The sequence below is a fragment of the Physella acuta genome, unplaced genomic scaffold (genome assembly GCF_028476545.2).
Source record: "Physella acuta isolate Inbredline_101_S28 unplaced genomic scaffold, ASM2847654v3 ptg001445l, whole genome shotgun sequence".
Lineage (NCBI taxonomy): Eukaryota > Metazoa > Mollusca > Gastropoda > Physidae > Physella > Physella acuta.
In genome coordinates this window covers 133,782-150,000 of record NW_026732960.1, presented here as the reverse complement: position 1 = coordinate 150,000, position 16,219 = coordinate 133,782, and the positions used below count along the sequence as shown (strand labels likewise).

Genomic DNA, 16,219 nt, shown 5'->3' with positions numbered 1-16,219 from the left:
TGTATCTCTTTAATGAATTACATTTTTTAAAAGGCATATTCATGACTAGGTTATTTGAAAACAAACATTTTCAAGTACTACAGAGCATAATTCTTACGATGACTTTAAGAACATAGAGACATAATAATTTTTTTCAATGGCATAGAACACCAAGAAAGATATTCTAAACAAAGAATAGTGCCAGAAAATATTACTAATAGCTTGTTTTTTTAAGTACTTCTTTTTAGGCATCTCTCAGTGCATGTCAAACTAACAAATATCTGGTTAGAGAAGGAAGTTGTTAATATAAGTTTGCGTGTAGTTTTACGTTTTATGTGGGTACATTAAAATTTTGGTCCACATTACCGCAATACTTCCATGTCCCAGTTTTCTCTTGTTCCACTTCTCATCTCTCTCCCTGGAAAACTATACACATCAATACAATAAGACACCATGTTTTATAATGAAATTATTATATTTACATTTTATCCAATAACATTAATCTATAACCTAGGGCTACACTAGGTTAACTTTTTTGTGAAGCTATTGCTCTAACCGAATTAAAAGCTTCGTATGAAGATAGGGCTCCGTGTGAACCTTTTACCCTATTCCACGCTAAAGCTCCACATAAATTAAAATCTTCATATGAAGATAGGGCTCCGTGTGAAGCTACTGCCCTATTCCACGCTAAGGCTCAACACGAAGACCAAGTGAGGGGACAGCACATTTGTTTCCTTGAAACAGCACACCACTACTTGACCTAAGGTCAGCCAAGGACGTGACATTCGTGGCTGGTAAGGTCATGACCTTCAAGTAAGCTGTGTCACAGTCGCTAATGCTGAGTGTAGTTTTGTTGGGCGTGTAGACGCCGTACACATCGTTCTGGGTGAAACATAAGACAAGCCATACTCATGCATGTACTTATATCCTATCAATGGCTTTAATATAAACAATAAAATTATACTAGAAGTATTTTTTTTAATGGTTTAATCTACTAAACGTAAATACTTAATAAAAAATGAAATTTTATCGATAGGAAGCGCATTTAAAACTTGTTGAAATAAACGTATGATTTTAAAACATTTTGATAAATAATTCGATCTAGTTGCTTTACGAAACCTTATAACTTCAAAGTATTTTACTTTTTTATGCTGGAGACACAGATAGCATAAAATCATTGTAATGCAGACATTTAACCAATGAATATTGATAGGGTTTCTAGAACTTTTCATGAAGTTTTATTATCGTGTTCTTATTATTGGAAAACAAAAAAGGTTTAATTCATTTGTTATGAATAATTTTACTTTTGTTATACAAGTTCGTTACATTGGCGTGTATCTACTTATCCAACCCCAACACTATCGTCTAACTATTTGCTAGGTTCAACATGTAGTCAGAACAAAAAGTTGGCATACTAACCTGAAAAACATCGATCTGATTCGCTAATGGTACGTTGTAGGTTCGAATCCATTCCGGCTCACAATTCACCGTGTTGGAACCAACGAACGTGTAGACAGAGCTGCAATGAAAACGTATTTAGATATAAAAAAACATTAATTAGTTAATTTAACTTGACATTCATTTAGACAGTTATATTGACATTTAATGATTAGGCTTTTGATAGGATATTTTATTAGAAATGTAAATATACATTCAATAAAACAAAAGCTTAGACATTAGCTTTGGGGTTTAGGATATAATCTTTTACAATATATTTATTTATCATATTTGTAATAATAATATGACATTTAATAATAAATTCGATTGCTAGATTTTTTAATAGTTTTAAATATACTGTTTCATAAACATTTAATCAGATATTTTTTAGACATTTAATAAGAAGAGGCGTAGCGACCCTTCCCGGCGTCCGGGGACAATTTTTCGATTTGCACCCCCCCCCAAGATTTCGATTCGCACCACCCCCCTCTCAAATTTTCGATTTACACCCCCCCTAAAGCTTTCAATTTATTTTTCCAACCCATTTTGGCGCCCCCTAAGGTCGGAGCCCGGGGACATATGTCCCGCCGCCCCCCTCGCTACGCCTCTGTTGATAAGACAATTAATTAAAAATTTCATCAGACAAGGTATTAACTATTTAATTAGACTAAAGAAACTAATTACACTATTGTTTAATTAACTCCTACGGACCACAACTAAAGATACTGCTTGATATACTATTGGCTTACCCGGATCTTCTAAAGACAATAAAGTTGACAATGCCGGAGCTTTTACAATAATAATACCATCTAGTTACTTTACCATTGAATGGTATCCTGAAAATATAAACATCATTCTTTGATATATATCCATGTTCCACCAAAATATTTAACTTTACTTTCATAAACACAATACATTAATTAATTCATAAAAAATAATTAGGCGACCAATTATGTCAAATTGAATGTCGCGATGCATTGTCTTCATGTCTTGACCCATGTACCAATTACGAACTGTATCTGTCAATCAGAAGTGCCTGCAATTTCGCTCTGGCGTTTCGATTTAGACAGACAGACAGACAGACTGACGAGGAAGTGAGTTAAATAAAAGCTTGTAAAAATTGTAACAGTTGCGACATAATTTTATTACAATCACGGCCGAGTTTAAACTTCAAACCTGTAACCATCTTTGTCCAGCAGTATTGCAATGTTTGGTGCAAGAGTGCCCGATCTTGCTCGAATTGTTTCTAACTTGAGGTCCATAGCTTTTGGTGTGGCTGTAATTAATTATTGCATTTAAAATCACTATCATAGTAACTTATAAGTATGACACGGTGCCAGGAAGATACTGACAGTCTGAATGGGACAAGACACACATAGATGGCATTGAAAAGGTGGATTGGACGAGAATCACACAAACAGTATTTTTATAGATGAATGGGACAAAAAAAGAAGCAAACACAAACAGTATTTAGAAGGTGGATTAGACAAAGATGACACAAGCGGTGTTTATAAGGTAGATTAGAACAAAATTTACACCAAATGTGTTTATAAGGTGGATTGGACGAGAATGACACAAACGATATTTAAGTGTGGATTAGACAATCATGACAAAAAATGTGTTTATCAGGTGAATTAGACGAAAATGATACAAAGGTGTGTATAAGGTGGATTTGATAAAAATCACACACACACACACACACACACACACACACACACACACACACACAAATGCGACACAAAAACATAATATATATATTAAAATGCAGCAAACGGCACAAAAGGGTTAAATAGATTAGAAAAAAACTATGTAACTTTATTTGTGATTGACCGCGAATGAGTGAAAAGTATTTTTAAAAACAAAAGATATACAAATATAACTGCGTATATTTTCGTTTATCAAACCGTAAGTCATATGTTTAGATTTTACGAACATAAACAAATTTTGAAAAAAACTTGATAAGATGTCGTTTAAATAGCTTAATAGATGATGAGCTATTTAAACCTCACAAATTGTTGTAGGTAGCTTACGGTTGATGCTGTCGATACGATTCAGCTTCGCTCTAGGGCTGGTAAGTATGTCACCAACCAGTTCTACGGCTCAATAAAACCTGCATGTGCCATATAACTGGTTGGTGACCTACTTACCAGCCCTATAATGCGCACTCAAGTGTCTTTTTCCTTTGAACGTCCACCACTTTACCTCGTGGTGGACGTTCATTTATTGAAGGATTCTAAGTGATAACCTCGAGGTAAAACAGGCTTATCAAACTTTCTTTTCACAACAACTTTGCCAAGATCGTGACTGTCTCACCTAGACATACGGGTTCGGATCCCAACAAGGTACCGGAAGTGGAACACGCCCTCTGCAGGTCACCACCCACGTGATATAAATGATCCTGACAGGTGAAGTTCATGACCTGACCAGGGGAGATAACAGCTGATTGAGATGTCCTGGTATAAGTTGTCCCCATGGGATCAGAGCACTGGCTACCTCCTATAGACTCACAATCAAAAGGGAATTTAAAAAAAAACAAATTTTAAATAAGAGAGCTCGAAGAAACTAATTGAAATTTATTTTAATAAGTACGTTTCACTTTATTATATTATTCAATCGGCATTAAATGTATATAAAATACACATACTATAGCCTCATTTACATAAACGCAAAAAGGTCAGGGTTATGGATAAATGTGCGTATGTTTAGCTTAAAAATAGCTTATGTGGTTCCTTAGAAGTAATTAGGAATGTTACGATAATTTAATACTCTATGTCTATTACTGGCTCTTTTCATTCTCACGTGAATCGTCTACCGACTTTCTGTAAAACTTTCTTAGGTAGGGCCTATAGCTTGTACACAATTTCTATTAACAATTTGAGTTATGGAGTACACACTTAATTAACATATACATTCTCACGTGATTACGTGTGGTATTAAGACCATACAATTGTACCTGTCGCGTGTACACACCTGGACAGTGACCACACGTCTTCCTACAGTACACGTCTCGAGACCTTGCCGTTCTGCTATCTGTACAGAACGCCGGGTAAGTTTCCAGAACTTTCTTGCAGGTTGGAACTTTATCATTGCACGCCCTGGATACTGAAATTGTGAATAGAAAATCAATCGCTCCCTTAGGAATATCAAAATGGCACCACAGTCTCTCACGTCCAGGTAGTTTTAACGTTTGGAACGTGGTTATGGTAACGGTCGGTGTTTTAATCAGGGCTAGATAGGTCAATACTAAGGTTCAGAATAGGGGATGGATTAGAGTATGGTTGGGTTAATTCGATGTTAAAATGAAAAGATGATTGTACAAACCTCATGAGACATTCTAAACTAGCCATGTCCAAAACGTAAACAAAACATACTTGTCTTTGTAAATTTATATTTATTTTTGATGGATTTCTCTTAACATTTTCCTGCCACCACCAGAAATCTTCTAGGCCTGGTCGGGTAAGTGCGAATCCTGTATTGGCACCCGCTTGTCTATCTAATTCCATACGACTTGTATTAATACTCATCTGCCTTTATTTGTTCGCTGTCATATGAACTGTATTAAGATTTATGTGGGCTGCCCAAGTGAGTTTACAGATATTCGCTGTCACATGAACTGTTTTAAAACTTACATGAATTGTCCACTTGACACATATACGGGGCAGGCTCCGTGCTGTTACACGCCATGGTGCGCCAACCACCTTGCTCATGGAACCCCTGGTATTCTGCGATAAGCTTGATACAGTTGTAAGACATATTGGTGGTTTCTGTTAACACAAACAACTAAGTATTAGCTTGATACAGTTGTAAGACATATTGGTGGTTTCTGTTAACACAAACAACTAAGTATTAGCTTGATACAGTTGTAAGACATATTGGTGGTTTCTGTTAACACAAACAACTAAGTATTAGCTTGATACAGTTGTAAGACATATTGGTGGTTTCTGTTAACACAAACAACTAAGTATTAGCTTGATACAGTTGTAAGACATATTGGTGGTTTCTGTTAACACAAACAACTAAGTATTAGCTTGATACAGTTGTAAGACATATTGGTAGTTTCTGTTAACACAAACAACTAAGTATTAGCTTGATACAGTTGTAAGACATATTGGTGGTTTCTGTTAACACAAACAACTAAGTATTAGCTTGATACAGTTGTAAGACATATTGGTAGTTTCTGTTAACACAAACAACTAAGTATTAGCTTGATACAGTTGTAAGACATATTGGTGGTTTCTGTTAACACAAACAACTAAGTATTAGCTTGATACAGTTGTAAGACATATTGGTGGTTTCTGTTAACACAAACAACTAAGTATTAGCTTGATACAGTTGTAAGACATATTGGTGCTTTCTGTTAACACAAACAACTAAGTATTAGCTTGATACAGTTGTAAGACATATTGGTGGTTTCTGTTAACACAAACAACTATTAGCTTGATACAGTTGTAAGACATATTGGTGGTTTCTGTTAACACAAACAACTATTAGCTTGATACAGTTGTAAGACATATTGGTGGTTTCTGTTAACACATTTTTGTAAGACATATTGATGGTTTCTGTTAACACATTTTTTCTGTTAACACAAACAACAAACTGTTAGCTTGAAACATTTGTAACACACTCGCGGTTTCTGTCAACAAAAACAATCAACTGTAAGTTTGGTACATGGGACAGCTTGGCCTAGCGGTAGATAGCTAGACTGCTAACCAGGAAAGTCTCGAGTTCGAGTCCGGGTTCAAGACATTAAAACCTCCCTCAGTCCACTGAAACCCTAAATGGGAAAACAAATGTGACTGGGCATAGTGTTGATCACACCATTTCTTAATATTCTGAAATCTCTAAAACAGGGAAACTTTACTTCATGTACCCACTGTGTATTATGCACGAACGGGAAAAGATAATGATACTTGTAGCTTCTGTTAACACAAAAATCAACTCTTATGAACTTGCACTTCTTTTTTATTGTAGTTAAAAGTGTAACTTATATATGCCAATAAAGCAAATTCACAATGGATATTTTAAGTATTAAAATAAATATGTTTTCAAAATGTTATTTGAAAAAAAAATTTGAATATTTTTTATTGAACTGTAATCCGTAAACTACAACTGGCAGGTTTATTTACTAGCCTATTGATACCTGCTGTAGATGACCAATTAAAGTAGCTCATGACATTGCCGGAGTCGAACAGCCATTTCCCATCGTCAGACTGAAGTTGACCACTAATCCAGTTGCCTTGGTGATATCTGGAAGTCAGGCGAAAACGTTATATAATTTTAATGTTACTTCAGTTGCCATGGTGATACCTGAAAGTCAGTCTTACAAATTATACAATTTTACTTTCACTACAGTGGTTATTTATGTAACTGAAAATACTATGTAAGAGGATGTGATTCGGAATTGATGTTATACACAAAAAGAACAAAATCGGAAACAAAACATTCTATGGTAAATTACTAAATTATAAAGTCAGAGCTAGTACACAATACATCATTGAAAAAGAAACCGCATCTAGGTTTAGATCGACACATTCTTTAGAACATTATAACAGGGGCGTAGCGAGGGGGTGGGCGGGGGTGAGGTCCGCACCGGGTGACACCATTTAGGGGGGTGACACCAAGGCAAAAAATAGCAAATTATATAGAGAAAAACTTGAGGGGGGGTGCAAATCGAATGTTTAAGGGGGGGGGGGATGCAAATCGAAAACTTGAGGAGGGAGGGTTGCAAATCGAAAGTTGGAGGGGGGGTGCAAATCGAAAACTTGTGGGGGGGGGGTGCAAATCGAAAACTTGAAAGTTTGTTCCCGTGAAGGGTCGCTACGCCTCTGGGGGGTGACACCATTAAGTGCCACACCGGGTGACACGCGACCTCGCTACGCCACTGCTTTATAACAACCCACAGACATTACTTACTCTGAGGTGCCGTTTTGTTTGAACTGCCGAACCATGACCTGATCAGCGAGTGTTCGAACCTCGAACAACGTCCCCGTGACGTCATGTGATTTACAGACGAGCTCAGCTTGTCGTCTGGTGACCCATGCAGTGAAGTACCGGAAGCATCGGTCTTCGTACACAGACCAGTGTTCGGGGCAGCCTAAAAGAAATCAGTCAGAGGAATTTGGTAAAGCTCTACTCAATAACTTTACGTCCAGGATAGGCGCTACCTATAAGGCGAACTAGGAGGTCGCCTAGGGCGTCATCCCTAGGGGGGCGCAAAAAGTTTAATAATCGCTGTTATAAAAAAGTACCTAATAATTAATAACTTTTATAAAGGAGTAGCGATCTATTTCGGCACCCAGGACAAACTATCAATTTTGCACACCACGCCAAAATTAGGTCTATATAGGCCTAGATTTATTCGCGATGGTGAAAATGCAACCCCACTTCCATATTTTAGAAAGGTCGGGGCACTATTTACCAGTCACTTTGCCTTTTTAATTTGGTGTCACATAATTAATGTAGAAAACGATTAAATAAGTTCGTAATTTAAATCTAATTTTAAAAGGGCATGTAAGTCTCGTTTTCCCTGACTTTGAATTAGAAATCTGTCCTGTGTATAGAGTTTTGTAATGACGGGGTGTTCATAGTATTGTACTTGTTTGGTAAGTTTTGATGAATCATTTAGATTTGGGAGTAATGGCGGAAGACTGTTGCTGATATGGTTTATTAGGTATAAAGTATCGAAGTGTTGAAGTGTCATAATTTTTATTAGGCTGTTATGTAGATGACGGTCTAGTGGAATCTAATTAGCAGTAGAGACATGATAATGAAAGTGATGAAGATTCGTAGTTCTGGAGTTCGGGAGTATTGATTCTTGAGGTATTAAGGTATCGAATTATATTGACTGTTAAAGTAAATTAGTAGGTCCAGTGAAATCGTTGTTGATTACGAGTACCGTTTGTAGAGCTTGGTGAAGTTAAATGAGTTGGTGCCTTAGTTCTGGAGCATCAAGTCTAGTTACGTTTAGGTATCGAAGTTTGATATGTGTTGTGAATGTAGTAGAGTATATCGAGTAGTCGAGTTTATCGTAAGTTAGATGATTTCAATTCAGTACGGAACACACTACAAAGAAAGATGGGCGTTCTTTAGTTGAAAAATCTTTAGTTTTGTAGGAATCTATATTACCACTCTTAAAGTATTAATATATATTTTATATATAATCAATAATTCTAGCGTCCTTTTATATAGGAGATCTAAAAATTATATAAATTTGAATATTTGAGCAATACAATTGAGAGTATGTCATTAAATTTGAATAGAAGTATGTTATAATAAAGCTACCGCTTTTAGACTTCCAAACAAAACATACAGTTAAGTATTCAACAGGTAAAATATATTGTTTTTACAAGGTTACATAGATAATATGAAATATTTATTACAATTATTAGGTATTGAAATTTAAAGCGTTTTGTTGTGTTTTTCAAGCATGCCTTAGTTACACTTGGTTAATTTAGCTATTCTTGTGAAAGTCATTTCCCTTGAAAGAAATTTTGGTATTTGTATTTTCAAATGGGAGATAATTCGTTGCCTAACTTTACATTCATTTCAAATTCCTGCAACTTAGGTTGTCCGCTTACAGATAAACACAACTTTAATGTATTATTTGCTATTGTAAAAGTTATACAGAGGAGAAGTTCTAAACAAAATAGTTTGGTAGGTTTTTCTTAGCATTATCAAGTTGAAAAACAAATACATCAGTAGCCGATGTAGATTGCAATACTTAATGTTAGTAGACATAGGGGTCATCCGTAAATGACGTCACGCCTTTTTGACGATTTTTACCTCCTCCCTTCCGTCACACGTCATCACAAAAAGCCAGACCCCCCCCCCCCCCCCCAAAGGGCCGTCACACCTCAGCTTACAACCACGCTCAAAATTGCTGTTGAATTTTTCTTAAAACATCGATATTTTCAAAATCTTGTCAGAACTCTGTCAACATAGAGTAATTTGATCAATGCCTATTACAATTTATTAAAACAGTTTTCAAACCGCGAAATAACGGCTAAAACTCGTTTTCTAACATTGCTTTTTATAATGCAAAAGTGTCACACCATCTGACCCCCCTCCCCCTCCCTGATCACACACTGTCACAAAATTACGGACCCCCCTTCCCCCCTACGAGTGTGTCGTCATTTATGGACGACCCCATGCAGTCTTAGTCGTAAATTAAACACCTAAGTAATTGTCTTTTCATATTTTCCACCCACTCCTAAAGGATTCGTATATATAAACGATTTTAGGCTGGAATCTATAACATTTATAACCTTCTATCTTTCAAAAACAAAACAAAAATCGTTACATAATCACACAATATAGACATTTTACAATTATAACTAAAGACAGTCAATCTTAAAACAGGTAAGTTCTGTTTTGGAACTCACCTTGGGAGGACTGCAGAGAGCCCAACACTACAGGAATATTTTTTTCAGTGGTTTTTTTTTTTTGGGGGGGGGGGGGGGGGGGGGGCTATGTCGTAAAGTACAAAGTAGACTCGTGGACTTAGCAACAATATCAATAACATGTGATTACGCTTGCAAACTGGAATTGAAGGAATAAGTAGAAACTTTTGAGATGAAAGAGGCAAGTAAAATTGGATTTCGATGTCTACATATAACGTGTATGCAATTGATAATAAATTAATACGTCACTTTTAATGAATTATTTTCTTACACAAATGTTTTAGTAATTAATTTGTGTGAAAGGGGGCGTTTAATAAGTTTTGCTTAGGGCGCTAAATAAACTGGCACGCGTGCGTCCATCCACGTATAAATAGGATGTGTATGAAGCTACATTGATAGACTATTTGCTTGCACCCAACCACGCCATCAATACACTTGCTAAGCTTAAAATATTGCAAAAATAATTGAAATATTTTAAAAAATGTAGCCTACACATAAATACGGTTGTAATCTTTCTTTCTTTCTTTCTCGAGAGAAAAAGATGATTAAAAACACATATATCAATATATGAATTCCACTTCGTTTCTATCACAATTTCAAATTTAAAAAAAAAATTATTATTATTATTTTTTTAAATATAGTAGTGATACAAATATTCACACACAAAAGTAACCTAAAAATTATTACCGTTACAAGTAAAAGCCTGACCCGACCATCCAGTTTTGGTACATCTGATTGTGTTGACAAAAGAACCGGAAGTTGTACAAGTCACGTTGATTACCTCCCCTTCCTTGTACACACTTTTTAATCCTCCAGCGGCGTACACATCAGATGGTAGGCTGGGTGGGCTGCATGTCGCTGTACAAAGTATTCAAACAAATTAAAAGTACTCTTTAGACTTGGAGATCTTTGGGGCAGAAGTAGAGTTCGAATGTTTTCTTGAACTAGATATATAAAGAGATAATGTGGTTAGCGATATGTTCAGCCACCTTTATTTTCCTCAACGTAAGCCAGGTACCCATCATAGCTGGGTGGACTAAGAAACATCCTACTGACACGAGTCAGAAATGAGATCCGAACTCTAGACCTTCAGGCTAGCAGACAAACGCTCTATAATACGACCACGTCGTCCCATCACCTACATTGTATAACAACTCCCATCATCTACATTGTATAACAACTCCCATCATCTACATTGTACAACAACTCCCAACTTCTACATTGTACAACAACTCAAAACTGACACTGCTATTAATAACACTTTTCAGCTCATATGTTTTGAATAATTGTTGAAATATTAGAGTTTAGTTTTAAATTATTAGTTTTCCTGCTAAAAGTGCTCGCTTTCCCATGTATTAGAATGTTACAGATTTTGACCATCAAATCCGCATGTGTAAAAAAATACATTATTGCTTATCTAATGCTCATCTCAAACTGTGTAGCCATTGTCTAACACGTAGGGTATCAGAAAAGTTTAGGTAAGAATACAATGGAATAAACAAGTCAAAGTGGATTTCATTACCTGGTGTGTAGGTAAGAACGCTATGGAATGAACACGTCAAAGTGTATTTATTCATTACCTGGTGTGTACGTCTGCTGTGAGAGGCCACACGTCTGAAAACAAGCGAACCGTTCCACGGCAGTGTTACAAAAGTCTGGGACTGTTGTTTTCAGTGTAGAGCACGTCTTGAGTACATCAGAACTTTTCTCTATTGGATCAGTATTCTTTTTGTCATTTACTAGTGCTAATTAATGATTCATTAAGACATCAATTTTGCCATTCCCCCACAGACAATTAAGTGTTAGACCCCCTCTCCTCCTTGGAAGAAAAACAAATAAGTGAAAGAAACACTATTGCTTTATATAATACCTTACTTATGTCATATTATCTGCTTCTCAAAAGTATTTACATGGTAATCGGTACCTAAATGTCTTATTAATTTAAAGCAGTGTTTCTTTCAGACATTTTTTCTCCGAGGGGGGGGGGGGGCACTTGAAATTTTCGGGGGGGGGGGGCGGCAGACTTTCTTCGGGGGGGGGGGGCGGACACTACTAAAAGTATATATTTTCTATATAAGTTATATAAATTTCATTTCGTCCGGGGTGGGGGGGGGGGGGGGGGGCGGTAAAAAATTTTCGGGGGGGGGGGGGTATCCCCGAAGAGATGCCTGGAAGAAACTCTGATTTAATGTAAGTATACTATGTTTACAAACTTAACAAAACATTTATTTTACAACTAAACACAGTTTGGTATTGATTATCAATGTAGGTTTAATTTACATACTGTTTTTTTTTTAATTTTTAATTCGATGTTATAAACGGATACACGCCAATAATTAAACCACTATGCTAAATACTAAAGTGCCTTAACTTTATTCAGTGCAGAAATACGTACGAATATTGCAGACGTCACAGTACCGTCTATGACAAACGCTGCCCCTGACAAAAGTATAACACCAAGGCTGAAGGAGAGACCCGCCGGGATTTCTACAGCTACTTCCGCTTTCTAACAGGGAAATCCCGTTTAATCTAAGAGTATTGAAATCAATTCTTAAACCTATTTGTAAATGTAATTATGTTCAGTGGCGTAGCGAGGTCGGGTGTAACCCGGTGCGGCACTTAATGGTGTCACCCTCAGACACTTTCAATTTTCGATTTGCACCCCCCCCCCAACTTTCGATTTGCACCCCCCCCCTCCAACTTCAAGCTTTCGATTTGCACCCCCCTCAAACTTTTGATTTACAGCACCCCTCCGCCCTTGTCGGGATTTTTCAAATGTGCTCTTAAAACACTTTTTAACACTCGAATTAATCACTTAAGTGGAATTATCATTTTTCTCTATATATTTTGCTAATTTTTGCCTTGGTGTCACCCCCCCCTAAATGGTGTCACCCGGTGCGGTCCGCACCCCGCCGCCCCCCCCCCCCCCCCCCCTCGCTACGCAACTGATTATGTTTATTTAAGTTTGTTTCATTTTGAGCATATTTGTTACTTGGGGATAACAGAATAGATTACTGTCGGTGACAAAAATGTGATTTCTTAATTCTGGTTTTATTTTTGGTGGGGGGGGGGGGACGGACATTGGTAAGATTTAAAAATGTAATGGCTGATTATTCAACACTTTGTATTATGTGGTAGTTATTTACAATATGAACTTATTCATTTTAATAATGCGTATTTGGTAAAGCGTGTATATTAACAAATCTATATGAAAGTTGTTTTAATTGTTATAGTACATCGACTTACACCTGTCAAACATAATTTCTGCACCTACCCATCAAAGGGGAAGTCATCACAAGATGTGGCTTTCTCCCAAGGGACACAAGGCTCGAAGGTTTCTGTAACAGATTTCTCACCGTAGTAGTCTGCCCCTTTTGTCGCCACATCGTAACACATCTCCTCGGCTGTTTAATACACATATTTTTTTTTGCTCTTATGAAGTTGTTAGAAAACTAAACGTAGCACAGGCGTAGCGAGGGGGGGGGGGGCGGAGACATATGTCCCCGGGCGCCGACCTTAGGGGGGGGGCGCCTAATCGAAAGTTTGAGGGGGGTGCATTGAAAAGTTCTAGGGGGGGGGTGCAAATCGAAAGTTTGTCCCCGGGCGCCGGGCGCCGGGAAGGGTCGCTACGCCTCTGAAACGTAGCCCTAGGAAATTACACTGTTTATATGGAGTAGGATGTGTACGTATATTAAGAACACAATGAAATAAAATACAGAGAAAACCAGACTATTTACCAAGCACAATATCAACGGTAAAGTTGATTCCTTTCTTGTTAGTTTTTTCCCATGATGCCCAGTACTGTAACGACAAGTAGTCGCCCTCACTCACCAGCAGATCAGGTTTGACCTCACCCACGATTCTATACAAAAGTAACGGTCTTTGAAATACGTTTTTGTACATAAATACATATAGCATCACGAAGGTACGAATATAACGTGCAGTGTTTCTTCCAGACTTTTCTCTGGGGGGGGGGGGGGCACTTGAAATTTTCGGGGGGGGGGGGGGGGGGGCGGTAGACTTTCTTCGGGGGGGGGGCGGACACTGCTAAAACTATATATTTTCTATATAAATTATATAAATTTCATTTCTATTGGTGGGGGGGGGGGGGGTAAACATTTTTCGGGGGGGGGGGGGGGGGGCTTAGCATTTAAAGTTAACTGTGGTTAATATAGAGAAAAAAACTGATTTTGCTTTTAAATAAACTAATATTTGTATACTAATTTAAATACAATTTATTACCGTATTTAACATTATAATTATAAATCAACAGTAATTATAGACTAAATGCACTTGCAAAAAAAATAGATTTTGCTTCTGAATAAAGCAATATCTGCATAATAATGTAAATATAAAAAAATTACCATATTTAACTTTAGAATTATAAATCAATAGTAATGAGAGATAAAATATAATAGCAATGATACCTCATAAGAAACTGGATCCACGTGTATCGGCTGTAAATAATGGGTAAATTAACGAGTCACGTTTTCATGTAAAGTAATTTACTTGTATAGGACACACCAAATATAAGGAGGCGGTGTTGTAGTTACTTACAGGTGGCGTTTAAAAAAAGTGAAATATTTTATTTTCCTGTAAGGATCATGACGATGTTGACACGTGATCTAGAACTTACCTGTACGGGTCCTATAACGTTGACTCGTGACCTAGAACTTACCTGTGCGGGTCCCATCTATGTTGACACGTCACCTAGAACTTACCTGTGCGGGTCCCATCTATGTTGACACGTCACCTAGAACTTACCTGTGCGGGTCCCATCTATGTTGACACGTCACCTAGAACTTACCTGTACGGTCCCATCTATGTTGACACGTCACCTAGAACTTACCTGTGCGGGTCCCATCTATGTTGACACGTCACCTAGAACTTACCTGTGCGGGTCCCATCTATGTTGACACGTCACCTAGAACTTACCTGTGCGGGTCCCATCTATGTTGACACGTCACCTAGAACTTACCTGTGCGGGTCCCATCTATGTTGACACGTCACCTAGAACTTACCTGTGCGGGTCCCATCTATGTTGACACGTCACCTAGAACTTACCTGTACGGTCCCATCTATGTTGACACGTCACCTAGAACTTACCTGTATTGGTCTTATCTATGTTGACACGTCACCTAGAATTTACCTGTATGGGTCTCTTCTATGTTGACACGTCACCTAGAACTTACCTGTATTGGTCTTATCTATGTTGACACGTCACCTAGAACTTACCGGTATGGGTCTCATCTATATTGACACGTCACCAAGAACTTACCTGTATGGGTCTCTTCTATGTTGACACGTCACCTAGAACTTACCTGTATTGGTCTTATCTATGTTAACACGTGACCTAGAACTTACCTGTACGGGTCCTATAAATGTTGACACGTGAAAAGGAACTTACCTGTACGGTCCTACCAATGTAATCACGTGACCTAGAACTTACCTGTACGGGTCGCATCTATGTTGATACGTGACATAGAATTTACCTGTACGGATCCTGCCACTGATGAAAACGTTTGATCATAAACTCGTCGTTGTCGTGAAGGTCAAACTTGTTCAAGGTCAGCCTCAGTTTGGATTGGGGCGGTACCTGCATTACAAGATGTATAAAAGATGCTGTTTAACATTTACTTAACTGTTCTTATTAGAAAATATTTATTGCTTATTACTTATTGATCAAACTGTTCCTATTAGAAAATATTTATACCTTTATAATGACCTAGGGTTTGGGCTAGGGTTTTGTCAACGATATAAACGAGTTTACATATTTTCATGTTAGAAAAAAAATTGTATCTAAGGTGTCAGTTTAAGTGGAGAAGCTGTCGTGCGCTCATCACAAAGCGGTTAAGGGGGGGGGGGTCGAGTTCGTAATATTTTTAAAAAATAAACTCAGCTTTAAAGAGTACCCAGATCAAGTCAGGGAAAGTAAAGGTGGCTTGGTACGTTGCTAAAATATTTATATATATATATATATATATATATATATATATATATATATATATATATATATATATATATATATATATATATATATATATATATATATATATATATATATATATATATAAAGCAATGTATGTCTGTGTGTCTGTGTGTTTGTGTGTTTGTGTGTTTGTCCTTTATGCATTACTACACCTCTCATCACATCGCCGTGACACTTTGGGAAGTTGTTGAGAATATTCCTGGGGAGGTTTCTGCGAAAAAAATAATTACAAATTCGCAGGGGTGGCGCCCCGGCAGGGCGCGATTTGTTTTTCTCTATATACGGTATATAAAAATAAAAGTCTATTTTGGTTTGGCATCGTTCATCCGATAGGCATGAAACTTTGGGGAGTATATTAGAACACTCTAGGGAAGGGTTCTGTACAAAAATCATTTTTAATATCGCAAGGGCGGCG

General features: G+C 37.2%; 1 protein-coding gene across 1 annotated transcript in view; it reads right to left on the bottom strand.

The window, feature by feature from the left end:
- Nucleotides 1-512: 512 nt before the first annotated feature.
- LOC131927899 (uncharacterized) overlaps nt 513-16,219 on the bottom strand; it is a 31,341-nt gene continuing 15,634 nt past the window's right edge. The window contains exons 15-29 of the mRNA XM_059283769.1: nt 15,308-15,411; nt 13,553-13,677; nt 13,090-13,219; nt 12,211-12,344; nt 11,396-11,524; nt 10,503-10,673; nt 7,330-7,510; nt 6,557-6,663; nt 5,046-5,180; nt 4,387-4,518; nt 3,730-3,912; nt 2,593-2,692; nt 2,166-2,252; nt 1,399-1,498; nt 513-861 (exon numbers count right to left, since the gene is read on the bottom strand). Coding sequence (XP_059139752.1) covers nt 667-861; nt 1,399-1,498; nt 2,166-2,252; nt 2,593-2,692; nt 3,730-3,912; nt 4,387-4,518; nt 5,046-5,180; nt 6,557-6,663; nt 7,330-7,510; nt 10,503-10,673; nt 11,396-11,524; nt 12,211-12,344; nt 13,090-13,219; nt 13,553-13,677; nt 15,308-15,411 — 2,013 coding nt within the window. The 3' untranslated portion in view covers nt 513-666. The remainder of the gene's footprint in view (nt 862-1,398; nt 1,499-2,165; nt 2,253-2,592; nt 2,693-3,729; nt 3,913-4,386; nt 4,519-5,045; nt 5,181-6,556; nt 6,664-7,329; nt 7,511-10,502; nt 10,674-11,395; nt 11,525-12,210; nt 12,345-13,089; nt 13,220-13,552; nt 13,678-15,307; nt 15,412-16,219) is intronic.